We start from the raw sequence: 15438 nt of genomic DNA on the forward strand, positions 1-15438 counted from the left end.
GAGCCAAGGTAAATGAGCATAGGAGATGCAGTTATGATCCTGGGTCCGAGGTAGGTCCACTTATGAAGTGTTCCAAACCTAAAATTTGGACATTAGCCAAAAGATTTCAGTGCTCTGGAGGAGAGGGTCAGTTAACCCATGTAGCAAGGTCTTCAAACATTAAATTGCTGGTCTTCATACTTAAAGGGAATACTAGCTCCGTCAAGAATGTTAAGAGCTCCAGGGGCTGAGATACTGATATTTTTTGGATCAAGATTGAGGCTGATGGGAAGCTGCCAGGATTCAGCAGGGAGACTGGGCAAAGGAGTTTGTGGTCCTATGCTCTTCTGGTGATGTGACCATTAATAGTATTGTGGCAGTGCAAATCAGTGATTTTGTATCTAAAGTGGATCACCTGCGCAATATCTACACTTGTAGAAAACTTAAACCAAGAAATCTGCGCCCAGATCAAGAAGCAGATCGTGAAATTCAACTGTGTGTCAGACCTAGAATTCACAAGTATGGTTGATAGGAAGCAGCATACTGACCCTGCTCACTCAATTAGTAGACACATCACAGAAGCAGACTGCAAAGTTTCCTCATTGTGAAACTCCGACCTTGTAAGGCGTGCAGCAAGTAAATAGATGGCAGGCCACTTTAATGTATTATTATTATTATTATTACTATTGTTACTATTATTGTTATTGTTTTCTTTTGTTAATAATAAAAATAATGATGATAATATTAATGTTAATAATTATATTAGTAGTATGAGTACCGCTAACGAAGGTCAAAAAATCGAATGGGTCTGATTTAGAGTTTGGTGGATGGGTTCTTCATCACAAAACAGACCGATATCCCATCCACCTTATTACAAGTGAGTTGGATCCTATGGCACTTGTAATAAGGGGGACTGAATGCCCGTCATGTTTGTGACTGAGTACACATCATTCAAACTATAAATCAGGCCCCAAGTCTGCTCCAGCATGTCTAGATCAATGTGACATAACTTGATAGTCTTCCAGATGTGCTCCTTACATTCTGTTCTTTCTGCAGGCTATGAATGCTTCACCTAAACACTGATATTTAAGGGTAGACAATGGATTGTGCAAACTAAGAAACTCAAGCCTCATTACTTTTGAAGAATAACTTGCACTGTAGCTGCCAGTAGTTTTCTGCTTAAGACAAATTTACATACAATTGTCTCCTTGCCACGTGTTTTGTAATGGAAAGCAAATCTAATGCTTACAGCGACCCAAAGATACAGGGGGAATATAGGTACCAATAATTCATATCTCTGGCCTTGCCACATGTTCTTTCGTGATTTCTGCATTAGTAACTCAAGACTTCCCTCTCCATTATCTCTTCTTGTAGGGTGTGAGAAGTTTAAAAAACTCTTATTTCGAACCCCGGTATGTCCTCCTCGTACCAATGAATAAGGAGAAGTATGAGGGCTCACTCCGCAGGAAAGGGCTCTTTAGCAGGCCAGAGATTGAGCTAGCTGTATCCAGAGTGGACGAATATATCCAACTTAACCAAGATATCCCAGGATTCTTTGATGCGGTCATCAATGTTGGTGAGTTAAAGTCTAAAACGAGTAGATGTGGACTTTAGTAAAGTAACTGCCCATTAGTCTTTATAAAAATTACTGGAGAGGTTGACCATTGCAACTCTGAAGTTTTCTTCATACATGACTGTGTCTGGCTTTCCTACAAGAACAAGATTTAACTTTCCATTAAGTTTCCTGGATTTTTTGATCTTTAAAGAAGCCAAAGTGAACATTGATTGGTTATTGTTTACAGTAGACAGATAGTCTTTATTTCCTTATGTTTTTTCAGCCATTGAGAAAAGTGGACCTATGCGCCTGAACGTCTATGACTGGCACATCAGTGCTACCAAAACAGGCAAAGTTACCCATCCCACATAAAGCCCTATTGTATGACATTTAATATAGCCTTAAACAATGCAGTTGACATGCAAAATCACAGTTCTCTAATCAGTATAACCATATTGTTAGTATATTTGTTCAATAATAAGGAATCAGTAGAAGGTGAAACAAGGCCATCAAGTCTAACTCTTGTCCACTTACGATACGTTAGTTAATCTATTCTGTGTCATGGCATTGTCACTTATATACATAAACAGCAAAATATCTCAGTACCTGTGCATGCCTATAAAAGGCAAAAAAATTAATTCTGTGTTCTGTTTTCGGTTTTAAAAAACAATTCCAATTATCCAAACTAAAATTACGGTGCATTTGGTTGGAAACACCATTGAATTTAATCCTTCAGGCAGATCCCCAAGTTCCCACTTGCACCGTACTAGGGAAAGGATCTAGTTCATTACTCCTTTATTAAGACGTTCTTCTTCTTCATCTGACATGATATTTCTATCTGCAAGGTCCAGAGAATTGCCTCCTCACCAAATTTCACCAGTAGACAACAATGCGGCCTTTCATCACCAACAGAGCTGTAAGAAACTTCAATATAGAGACATCTCGTCCAGTCCATGAAACCTCCTATCATTTTTGAGACTCTGCTTGCTTAACCATAGACTAGACCGATAGTAGCCTTGGTGCTAGGTCTTTTAGAACCAACCATTTACACCTTTTTGATGCCAGCCTCCATCAAACCTGTGGATAGAAAAGCAAAAGAAATACAGACCTCTAATTCAGACCCACTTTTCTTAAAAGAGGCTTCTCTCCCAAACTCTCTTGTGGCTTCCGCAGCTAAAACATGCTACAATGAGTCTGGCTACATCTCTACCACTACACCAGAAAATGAAAGCAAGTAGATGGATGCGGGGGGAGAGAATGTTTGCCCCACTTAAGCCTATGCACTAAGTGGATATTAGCACCACAACTTTATTTGGCCGTTATAATAGTGAGCTATGGGCCTCACTGCAACTCTTCAGATTTCATAAGGAAGATAGAAAAGAATGTTCTAAGATATTGAAGTAGAGAATGTTGATTTCAGATCAGGCCATTGGCACAGGAAAAGAATTGCAACATCTTTGACTTTGCAACAACTATAGGACATACCTTTTTCCAGTTACTCCCTCTTTGGCAGATGAGTAACTACAGCGTATGAATACAGAAGCAGAAAAACGTAAGTCTGTGGGTATGTAAAAAAGAAAAGAGTTTTCCAGAGTACAATGCAAGATAGAGTGGTGGAGGTCCTCAAAAGACTCCTATTTATTTTTGAAGAAGGCAACAATAGCATAAAGAACAGCAGCAACTGCATCAGAAACTGGTTTTTTTCCACAGGCAAAAATCTCAAAAGAGAAAAGGTACTTAAGAGCCTTCCATGGCTGCAAGGAAGGTCCCATCAGTGAGATAATGTCTGCCGTTGACCGGTGGTGGTGGAATAAAATTTCCAACCATTTTCCCAACTGACAGTGCATCACAAAAGACTTTTGGTTGCTAAACATTGTGAAGTCTGGTTACAGAATCAAATTCATTTCTTTCCTCCAATATCATTCAATCCATTGCACTTTAAACATCTACTTCAAGACTTAAACACTTTTTTTCACAGAGAATCTGTTTAAGAACTCCTCAAGCTAGAAATGAACAAGGGAATTTATTATATAGTTATTGCCTAATTCAGAAAGAGACATTTTATCTTATTGTGGAACTGAGATATGCCAACAAGGGAAGGGAAACGTTTTGCATTCTAGCACTTCATTATATTTTCCTTTGGTTTCATCTGGGTGCCTGGATGGCATCAAGAGATCTGCAGGATGCCTAATTTCATATTGCCGTCTACAAAGCAAATTAGAATTACCTTTGGTTTCGAGTAGGACTCTGCCATTGCAAGTAAGTAGTTCTCCCATTCAGCTCAGCAAATCAGCTGAGAGAGTTTTCTCCAAATGCCAATTGTAAATCTATGAAGGAAGAAAATATTTATCTATCTACACCCTAATGATTGGCTAGTGAAGGCCACAAATGCATCAAAATGTAATCAAGAATTAGGCCCAACTCTGCCTCTTCTGCCTGAGGTTGGTCTCCAGATCAACTCAGCAAATTCTATTCTACATCCGGTGCAAATAATTCAAATCTTGGGATTAGTAATAGGCAAAATTATTTTTGCAGAACAGATTGTCATCTATAGCTTTGAATACTCCTTCTCCGACAACTACATCAGCTCCATCAGCAAGACAAGTCTCATATCATCCGGCATTTTCTACTTCCCAATGCCAGACTTCAAATGTGTCTACTACAAGAAAGTTTGGAAGACAAGAGGTGTGAAGAGAGGAGATTTTGAAAGATAAAGTAAAACTATCCAATCCTGCCGTTTACTCTCTTGTATGGTGGTTTAATGGAAGCAAAATGATTCAGAAGAGGCCATTCCAGAAACCTTATACCACTGTTTCGATCATTACGGATGCGTCATTGCAAGGCAAGAGATCTCACATGGGAAATCTGTGAAATTGTTATGATATTTTAGATGGTTCATTCTATTCTTCCCAATCGTTATTGTAGTATGCCCCTGTAGAATGTTGCCATTCAAGAAGGGAACTGTGAAAGCTGGAACAATGGTGTTGGAGCTTATGAGTGAGTTGCTCTGTGTTGTGGCTGGAGTTTTTTCTATTTAATAAAGAAAGAAGTTATCCTTTCTACATCTGCATCTTTTATTCATTGCAACTTCACATTGTCCTTCGTTCTATCAGTCTCCGCATCAGCAATTCTGATCCAGGCTGACAAAATGACCACCATACACTTAATCAACAAGAAGGGTGGAATGTGGTCAAGAGACTTTTAAGGGACGCCCAATTGATATGGCACTGGGCACTAGCAAGTCATATTTCTCTGCAAATTCACCATCTGGGATTACAGAACTTGACAGCAGATGGTCGCAGCCGCCATCTACTAATACAACACGTGTAAGGCTAGACAAGACATTTTTCGAGAAAGGGGTACTCCGCAAATCAACCTTTATGCGCCAATAGAAAACCAAATATGACACGCCTTCATGTCCAGATTCCCAGAGCCCAAATCAATGGCAATGCCCTTTTGATAGACCAGTCAAGAAAATTTGGTTATACTCTTCCTCCAATCCCCCTGCTTTTTAAAGTAATTGTCAAGGTGATACAGTGAGAGGTGACAATGATACTCATTGCCCTGGACTGGCTGAGGCAAGGGTGGCATCTGGATCTACTACCCCTGTTGCTTCAGCCTAATGAGGCTACGACATAAGCCTAATTTTTCTTTGCAGCATGTCAGGGAAAATATTTAATCCTAATCTTCACTTGCTGAATTTGGCTGCCTGGTGTCTGAGTGCTTGTAACATAGCCATCTAACTTTTCCAAAAGACTTCATCAACATACTGAAAGTAGCAAAGGGACCATCCACTTACTCATTTTATGATTTCAAGTGGAAGAGACTCTGTGCATGGTACCTTCAGAAGTAGGTGGCTCCTTGAACACATCAAGACGAAATGGTCGCCCTGCATCTCATTTATTTGGCAAAACATGGTCTTTGTTTCTCCTTGTTGAAAGTTTATTTGGCAGCAATGAATGCATATTGAAGTCCCTCGCATGCATCTTTTTAACCATCCCAGTAATTAAGTTAGGAAACTGTCCCCTCGTGAGAGATTAACATTATTCTCTCCAAATTAACGGGCTCTCCATTTGAGCCCATGCACAAAACTGACTTACAGGTTGTTTACTGGAGAGGAACTTTTTCCCATGGCTATAACATTTGCCAGGAGAGTGAGTGAACTTCAAACTCTGTGTTTGAGGGACCGGATCTGGTAGTCCATAGTGATGGGTTATCCTTAAGAACTCATCCTTCTTTCCTGCCCAAAGTAATATCAGATTTTGATGTATACCAGACTATTCCACTCTAAACTTTCTTTCTGGATCATTCCCCTGTGGCAGAAAGAGCTCTCCATGCCCTAGAATTGAAGAGAGTTCTAAAATACAACTTGGACAGAAATAAAGATACTAGAAAAATGAAAGAACTCATTGTAAATTAGGGAGCTATTTGAAATGGGATATCTTCATCTAAGCTATCTATGCATAGTGACCTCCATAATTATTTACTATCATAAGGCTTACAGACCCTTTCCTTGTAAGTATAGAGTATATTCTGTAAGGGGGAAAACAGATACCACTTCCTTGATGAGAAATGTGCCAGATACAGAGATCTGCGAACAGAGCAACCTAGAGGTCTAAACACACTTTCACCAAATATTACGTCATTGATTTTGACTCTAGGAATGATTCACTGGTGGGTCAGGCCTACTTGCACAATTAATTTGCCTATGAGATTTGCTGCCTTTTCTTTGTCTTTCCTTGAAGAACCCTCATCAGGAGCTGTGCCTATAGTAGCCAGAGAAAGTCCCATGACGGAGGAAGGACAAGTACTTACCTGCAATCCTAGTTCTCTATAACGGGTATTCCTCCTGCCTCCCCATTTTCTCTAAATGCGCAGGCGAAACGCCTGTAAAAGATGATACTTCCACTTTATTTCCTTCAAAATGAACTGCCTTTCACTGCTTGATGGAAAGTCTGGCCGCCTTTGTATTGCTTAAGGGTAGGGTGTCAAATTAGCGCTATGTGCTCCGCCTATTAGAGGCTCCCTTTTTGCCTTATTTTAGGGGTTAGGAAAAAGGATTTAATTCAGCGATGTATTCAGCAAAAATTCACTGTTCTTTACATTGCTCAATTCGAATAGTTTTTGAAACAAACAAAAAATATATGTAGAAAAAGAGTTGCTCTTAAAAGCATGTTTTGTACTTAGAATTCATTTTAAACTTGGTGTCCTGGGGATCCCTTATTTGCACGAATACACAAAGAAATCAGATTACAGGTAAGTAATTTATCTTTATTGTTTTTTTTATTTGGTCCCCAAAGCACCATTGTAGAGTGATTCCATTAACAAAATTGGCTAGTTCTCTGAGAAGGAGGGAAGGTTTTGTGGTCTGAGTGAGGTACACTTTTTGGGCATTAAAGCGATGGGGGGGAGATCTTAATGGGGCATGACCTAAGAAGCATAGCTTAGAGCCCTTTACAAGAAGGTTGGCTATGTAACTAAGCATATGGCCTAATGCAAGTGACATGTAACCGTGGCATGTAGTTTCTAGTATTTTAAGCTCTGTTTACCCTCACTACACTATTAAATTCCTCTCATCGCTTAGAACATTTACACTGCAATGAAAATTAGACCTTTGTATACCTTTAGCTCCCAAGCAAATACTTCTCAAAGCAAAACAGCATTCTCTTCGCCAATGCATATGCACTACTTTTGGCCTCAGATCTCAAATGCAGTCACTACAGTTTTTGAAACCTCACTGTATGCAAATATCTTTAATTTTTTTGCATGATCAGCTACATTGGTCATATACCGACATGTGTTTGTTACACCCAATGTACATTTGGTGAGGTCAACCTAAGATTTATTTTCCAAATATTCCCTGTCTTTCATTCTGTTTGCATTTTGATGCTATCTCCTGTATGTGCAGTGGAATCAGTTGCATTTGAGAAGGCAATTTACAAACTCAAATTATTTCTGCAGCTTTTTAAATTTCTGATGGAACTTCCATTGCTCCTCTATTTCCGGCAGGCCTTAATTGTGACATTTTGGGGTAGTAGGTGCTATGTGGTTGTCAAGCCTCATCTCTCTTTTTGATCAGCATTGGCCAGTGAGAAATACAGACTGAAAATTTGGAACTCAAAAGAATGTCCACCTTTCTTCCGGGGCCTACACCCAAAGATTGTCAGAATTATCTAATTTGGCAGAATCATTGCTGGATATCAGCTGTAGCATAGATTAACTAAGCTGTCTTAATTCTGAGTTAATTCTCTTCAATTTAGCTGTCTATAAAGAGTGATTCTTGATTACAAAAAGCAGGGCCTACAGAATTTCTTGAAGGGTACCTTGTATCAGGAAGTGGATATCTAATGTAGAGGAAGCCGATGTAGAGGTCATAATATTCAACACTCTAGCTGAAACTGTATCAAATTCTTGGCTTATATGACTCTTCCATAATGGAAGCTTCTAACTCAGTAGTAGAGGTGGAGATGTGCAATGAGTTTCTGTTCGCCTGAATGCATGGTTAATGATTGGAGCCACATTTTTATGATAAGCTCTTAAGGCAGGATGAGGAAGCAAGACAAGGATTCTTTCCAATCTCCATCTGGAATTGGCCCTTTTCCCAGTCTAATCCTATGTCTAACAAATCAGATAGGCTTTCTTAATGTTGCTGCACAGACTGATCATTTGAGTCTCTTATAGTTTCATCACACTTTGTTGTTGCAGCTTCTTCTAGCATTGGACATAAAATGCTGAATTGAATGCACTAAAGGAGTGGAGGCTTGTCCCTTAGATAAGAGAGAGTGACATAGATCAGCTGTTTTAGGCCTTTTTTTACTCAACACTTCCTAGATCTTAAAATGTGTGTGTGTGTGTGTGCAAGACTACTATTTTAGAGATTGTCTTTAAAATGTGCATCCTTTTGCCCAAATTGATTATCCTTATCCGATCGCCAATCTCAGCGCAGCAACTGTGATTATTACAGATGGATGGAACCCAATAATTTGTAGTGGTTCTTTCGAAGAGCAAATGATATGTAATTCTCCATTATATATAGTCCATTATTCTATAACTTTAGATAATTTTCCTCATTTCTTGGCACAGGCAACATTTACAACTATAAAAGAAAGGGCTTACCTTACCCTCTTCCGCTTGGGCAAATATGCCACATTGGGCTTCAAGCCGAACCAATTCCCCTTTCTGTCCTGTGCCTACATGTTCCAAGATGAGATTTATATGGCTGGAATGAGTCTTCGAGCTCACAACTGGTCCCCAAAAGGAACACATCTTATAAGCACCCGCTCAAGCCCCTCAGCTCAACAAGGAGTGAGCCGATGCATGGGTGTGGGTCCCAACAATGACTTTCCTTAGCTTCTTGTCGGCTTCTCTCAGCTTTCTAAACCAGATACACTCAAAGTCAAAGAAATACTGTATGTCGACTTCTAGGCACTGAGAGCATAGAGAATGATAAGAATGCAAAAGCTTGCACACGAGCACACTCAACACAGAGAGGGGTACATGCATGACTGTTCGCTTCCACAGCAGGCAAGCATAGAAAGTGAGCTCCCTTGCGTTAAATACTGGACTGAGAGACAAAATGTAAAATAATTAAGTGGACCACCCTGTGAGCAAAACAGCTATCTCAGTGAGGATGGACTCCTCGTAAGCAAGTATAGCTGTAGTGTAGTCTTAACATGTCATTTGCTTCCTGCAAAAATATACTCCCATCCCATCATGCCTGAGTTACAACTCTCCTGCCAAATTTCCATCATAAAAAACATTAGTGTTTATGGCCATTTCATAGGTAAATAGCTTCTTGCTAGTGGGGATTCTTTGGATCATGTAAACACCTATCACTTAGGTTTTCCTTAAGCCACCTTTGATATGTATTTATTGTATGCTGTACAGAAATAATGGGCCCTTTCGGTCCCCTTTTTGATGTGTGTTTTGTTTTGCTTTGCAGGTGTTTGCCCGTTGCAGACTTTAAGTACTCAATATACGTCTTACTGAATTGTTGTGTGAAGCTGGCAAAATGTGCTCATATGGGGAGCTGCAAAAGATGTACGGATTGTGTTTCTTTGACTTTTGGAATGATTTGATCATGCTGGAGATGAAGCAGACAGTAACTCACAAAGATAACTTAACTTAATGTCGGATCTGTTGATAAATGTTGGTTGATTGGATAGGACCTCCAATATCTGAAAACCCATTGGTGGGGATATGCTTCAGTTTACCTTTAAAAACAAGAGGATCTGGGACAGTGATTTTTTCAGCTGATTGAATGGTTGAGGGTTCAGATCCAATTGCGTGTTGTCCAGCAGCAGATTACACATATATATTGACCTCATAGCACTTGCGTAAATTTATTACAGCCATTTTGCTGATGTTTTGGGGAATAGATTGCATGCCTTCTTTACTCTTTTACTGGTGGCATGCGCAATGGTTGCAAATTAAGAAACCTCATCTTATTAAGATGCAACATGATCTTTAGATGGACTTTAACATTTCAAAATAATATTATAATTCTGAATAACTTACCAGTTGTTCCAGGAAGTACCAATAAGTCATTGTTCTTCCATGAGTTTTTTTTAATGAAACTTTTTGTTTTAATTGTATTACCATGTAACAGTGCAGTCTTTACATGTGGATGAATAGTTAAATACAACAGTGAATACATGAGAGGTTCAAGCATCTGGTACTGGAAGTCCTGACACATATACATTTACAATTCTGCATCTCAGTTGGTGGACTGTAGGTGTCCTTAGCCACTAGAAAGTACCATAATCCCATTCTCCCTCTGTATCTCTGTGATCTGCTTCCCTCGAGTCAATACTTGTGTCGGAGTCTGTTGATGCCCCAGAGTCTGGATCTAAAAGCTTATCTGTAAGGGCCCACTATGTGTGCAAGGCGTCTTCGAGTTTGTCATCCCTTCTACTTTGTCTCATTTGTGTGTCCTCGGCTAGGGCCCACTCAGCTAAGTCTCGATGCCAGAGTGTCACTGTCATTGTTCTTCCATGAGTTGATGGTTTATAAATTGTTGGTGCTGAAGAACGGTAAGAAGACATCCAAATTTAGCAAGCCGTTGTCAGTGCAAAAGGTGTTTAATGTTGCTGGATTGGAAAGAATTTTGTTAAAAAATATATTGTAGTTGAGAATATTTGAAGAAGTCAGGTGTTAATGTCTGGATATTTTCAGAGGGAGAATGTATATTCAAAACTTTTCTTTAGAGAATTAATGAGTTTTGGTATGAACTTTTGCGTTTGGATTGTTTGCAAATGTTATGTTTGAATATTCCAATTTGGATTTCGTAAAATTTACCTTTCTCTGTAAATTTGCATTTATTGATTTCAAAGATTTTTATAGCACATGGTCACCCAAGGTATAAATGTACTTTACAATTAAACAATAACGTGACACAGGGTCTTACAAAGAACTGTGTATGCATCGAATATACAAAGAAACCATAATGCCGACAAGGTTTATCAAAACAGATTCTGGCAATGGGGAGGAGGAAGGGTAGGGGGAAGGGAGTAGAAAAGAGAGGAAGAAGAGGGGAGGACTTACAGAGGGAGTAGTGGACTCATAGAAGGGAGGGGGGAGGAAAAGAAGATCTGGAAGGGCGAGTAGCAGACAGAAGAGAAAATTATTACAGGTGCAAGGGCAGAGTAAGGGTGGGAATAGCAATTACTTGACAAATATATCAGACAGAGAGGAGTGATTAGGAATGCACCCATGTGTTTGCTGCTATTTTTATTTTTATTTGAAGTGCAAGACTACTATTTTAGAGATTGTCTTTAAAATGGGCATCCTTTTGCCCAAATTGATTATCCTAATCCGATCGCCAATCTCAGCGCAGCAACTGTGATTATTACAGATGGATGGAACCCAATAATTTTTAGTGGTTCTTTTGAAGAGCAAATGATATGCAATTCTCCATTATATATAGTCCATTATTCTATAACTTTAGATAATTTTCCTCATTTCTCGGCACAGGCAACATTTACAAGTATAAAAGAAAGGGCTTACCTTACCCTCTTCCGCTTGGGCAAATATGCCACATTGGGCTTCAAGCCGGACCAATTCCCCTTTCTGTCCCGTGCCTACATGTTCCAAGATGAGATTTATATGGCTGGAATGAGTCTTCAAGCTCATTACTGGTCCCCAAAAGGAACACATCTTATAAGCACCTGCTCAAGCCCCGCAGCTCAACAAGGAGTGAGCCGATGCATGGTGGTGAATCCCAACTCTGACTTTCCTCAGCTTCTTGTCGGCTTCTCTCAGCTATCTAAACCAGATGCACTCAAAGTCAAATAAATACTAAATGTCGACATCTAGGCACTGAGAGCATAGAGACCTGGTTCCGACGAGCCACGAGAAGGTACTTCCTTTTGTGATCGCGCTCATTCCAGCATTGTCTATTTGAATGTGCCCTACACCACTCGTGTGAGCTCATGGAGCGATAACAATTAAATTCTAAAGTTCTTAAGATATACAAGTGGTATATTTTTCTACTTCCATAACAGGGAACAAAGATCATTGTTTGTGACTATCAGGCATATGTACATTTATTCTATCACCCATTGAGGTGTAACAGGGATCGTTTTTTGGTCCTGAGGAAGAAAGCCAAGGGGATGGCTTCTGAAACATGTCACCCTTGTAGGAGCTGACTCATTATAGTACACCATCTACACCTCCCCACTTTTAGTATGCTCAGCCAGGGAAGACAATAAAGTATTTTCGTTCCACTAGCCAGAGAATTTTTAACCATCTCACATTTTCTTTTCACGATCCCACACACTACACATACTCACCAATCACTGAATTAAATGCTCTTGCGTCTACGTAAGTCGTAGCACGCCCCATCCCCTAGAGGGGCGGGAAGACCCCAATGATGAAGCATGTCACTGAATCAGGTTTCAGTGTGTGAGGGGTATTTTACAATTTTTTGAAACATTGCCCTTCCCACAAATTGAGAGAAGGAGCTCTGATCCTTTTGCACCATTTTACACGCATGACTAAACACTCCAAATACAAATAACAGCACACACATGGTGCATATATATTCACATAATACATGGTAGAATCCCTATGTTGGATAACAGTATCAAGAGGAGGACGATTCTACCTTTTTCCTCTTCACTCCCTCCTTTGATTTTTTGGTGATTAGGAATGCGCCTGCTAGAGAGAGAGGTATTGGGTATGGTATACTTGTGTGGCATATTTTAATTTTTAAGTGCACTTGTATTGTTTGCTTGATATTTACTAAAAATCATCAATATGAAAAGGAGAAATATAAAGCAAAATTTTAATGCAACCATGGACAAGTTTATTTCAAATATAAAAGATCCCTGTTATTCTTGAACTCAAATGTCATGAACATAGCACCCCATTATTAACCATTCAAATTGATTCTAATGTAACAATGCTCTTATTTTCTAAGAATTCACCCAATCAGAACTTGACAGTATTGCCGGAGGCCTCAACTGCTATCTATAAAGATAACTTATTACACCATGTGACGGTTGTCACTGTGACAAATTTCATTGATTGCTCCAGCAAAAATATTACATATGAAGTTTTAATTTACATTTCTCATAGTCTTGCTGAACTATAGAATCCACAGCTCTCAATCACACACTGGATCATATGACAATTGCCTAATATTGTGTATGTTTTAATAGAATGCTTTGACGCTTTTTTCATTTTTTTTTTTTTTTACATTTTTGACAGTCTTGTTTTTCATGGCAGAGACATGTTTAATATAAAAAACACAAGTGATTTGTAGGCCGGGCAATGAGGAAGAAGAGAAGATAGAAAATAAAGCAAGAGTAGATAGATCTCGGAATGCATATTACACTCATGTAGGACATGCAGACCTTTGATTGGGAAGTTGTTCATAATCATCTTGTAATTTGTATTGCTGTAAGAGGCCAAGAGCCAGATCACAAAACATTTTTGGCTGCCACTGTTCTATTTCGTTGCTGGTAAGTAAGGTAGTGTTTGATGTGAGCACCGTTTACCACTGCATTGAGAAAACATATTTGTTTAGGTGGTAATGTATGGTCTGACAAAAAAATATTTGTGCATCTCTGTTGTGGTATTTTGCTGCAGTGTTTTGTCATGTTCTTTTTTGGGTGATTTATTGTGCGGTGCTCTTATTTTGCTTTGTGGTATGGTATTGTGTTCTGTTGTCTACTTTGGATGTCAACAAATGATGATAAATTTCCAGGATAAAACTCCACAATCCTTCAAAAGTTCCAGTGACAACAACTATTTACCATAGTCTAAGATGGCAAAAAAATGCTCCTCTGGCTCTTCAACTATTTACGACACCAGTCAACCCAAACCTGTGTTGGAGACCTATCTTAAATTAGCTACTCATCCGCTCACTTAGTGTCGTACTGCCAAATCAATTTTTACTTGCTGTGACCTCCGCCTGATTTAATTTTCTTTTCTCTCTATGAGGTTTTTTGTTTCTGTTGTTTTTATTTTATGACTGCTGGTTATGTGTTTCTACTCTGATGTGTCTATAGTTTGTCTTCTTTTTTCATGCATTCTGCATGTAACTCCTGTGGCAATTGGTCAGACAAGTTCCAACACACTTGAAATCTGTTTCCAGATGTTGATATATTTTTCTTGATATTTGAAGTTTGCCTATTGTGCACACCGCTGCTGAGCAGAAGGTCCATGTCAGATCACATGGAGATTTATAGCTCTTCCAGGCGCTTCAGTGTTTCCCACATGGTTGCTTTTTCCCACTGGTGAGCTTGATGGTGAGAGGCTAGTGGTTTCTCTGTAGTCTCCAAATACCAGTTGTAGTTCACTTTGAAGTTGTGGTCAATAATAGGGTTGACTGTTCCACAAATGAAGGATAGCACCATGTTTTGTGATGTGCTGAGGCATTTGTAGAGGAAATCGGCATTTCAAATTCTTTCTAATAAGGAGAATAAGAGCAGCTCTCACTTACAGTTGCCCAGGAAGTCAACGCCAATGACTCTTAGTCTTTTGCATAACATGATTATATCTTGATGTCCTCACATTGCAGCTGGACATTGTCTTCACTTTCATCATTGCCTTTCATTTCCATTAACAAATTATTATACATGTGGGTTGTGGTTGGAAATAAGTAGTGGACTGTGGATCCGGGAAACCTGAATTGCACTTCCAGCTTCCCCTGTAATACAGTGTGTGCTCATAGACGAGGTTTACATTGTCTCCTTGTGCCACAGTTCTCCTCTCTGCCACAACAAAGAGCCCTGAATTTCCAGTATTGAATGCTATATAAAATAATGAAAATGTACATGTTAATTCACTTGGTTTTATACAGTGCACATCTTCCAGTATAGTTTTATTGTCTGAAAGGGGCATTTCCAGAGGGCTATGAGTTGTAATTAGCATACTGTAATCTCCCATGTTCTGTATCAGTGTACTTGGGCCCTTTCCTTGTTTTTCCGTTGTTTTCGGCTTTCCCTGTCTCAATGTATGGTTCTGAGGGCGCCAGCCTATAAGTCTAGTACCCATCTCTTCCGCTTTCAGTATCACTCTCTGCCTATCCCACTGATTTTAACTCCAGTGTCCCATCATATTTTGCTCTAGTGTCTGTGTCTCCCTGCCCCATTTTCTTTGCTCCCATGTAGGTAAATGGAGACATTTTGGGCATGAAAGCACACAGTGCAGCAAACAATTTTGCTTCAGTGCATGAACGGGAGAGAGCAGAAATGCCCATATTTACAAAAAATGGGAAGCTAAGCATTTTGGCGGTATTTCAGACATACTAGTGCTAGTAAATCTGGGACTGTGCCAAAATCCACCGCTGCAACACCTCCCAGAAACAGTGTAACGTAATGCAGCTCAAGGCGCTGCATTATGTTACTTTTTCTTTACATAGCCACGCAAGGTGGTGCAAATCGCTCTTTGTGTGCAAT

The 15438-nt window shown here is 39.5% G+C and overlaps 1 protein-coding gene across 2 annotated transcripts in view; it reads left to right on the forward strand.

Annotated features, from left to right (window-relative positions):
• LRGUK (leucine rich repeats and guanylate kinase domain containing) overlaps positions 1 to 15438 on the forward strand; it is a 397810-nt gene that overhangs the window by 286838 nt on the left and 95534 nt on the right. For both annotated transcript variants that reach the window (XM_085653594.1, XM_085653595.1), the window contains one exon: positions 1354 to 1555. In XM_085653594.1, coding sequence (XP_085509720.1) covers positions 1354 to 1555 — 202 coding nt within the window. The remainder of the gene's footprint in view (positions 1 to 1353; positions 1556 to 15438) is intronic.

The sequence above is a fragment of the Triturus cristatus genome, chromosome 4_1 (genome assembly GCF_964204655.1).
Source record: "Triturus cristatus chromosome 4_1, aTriCri1.1, whole genome shotgun sequence".
Lineage (NCBI taxonomy): Eukaryota > Metazoa > Chordata > Amphibia > Caudata > Salamandridae > Triturus > Triturus cristatus.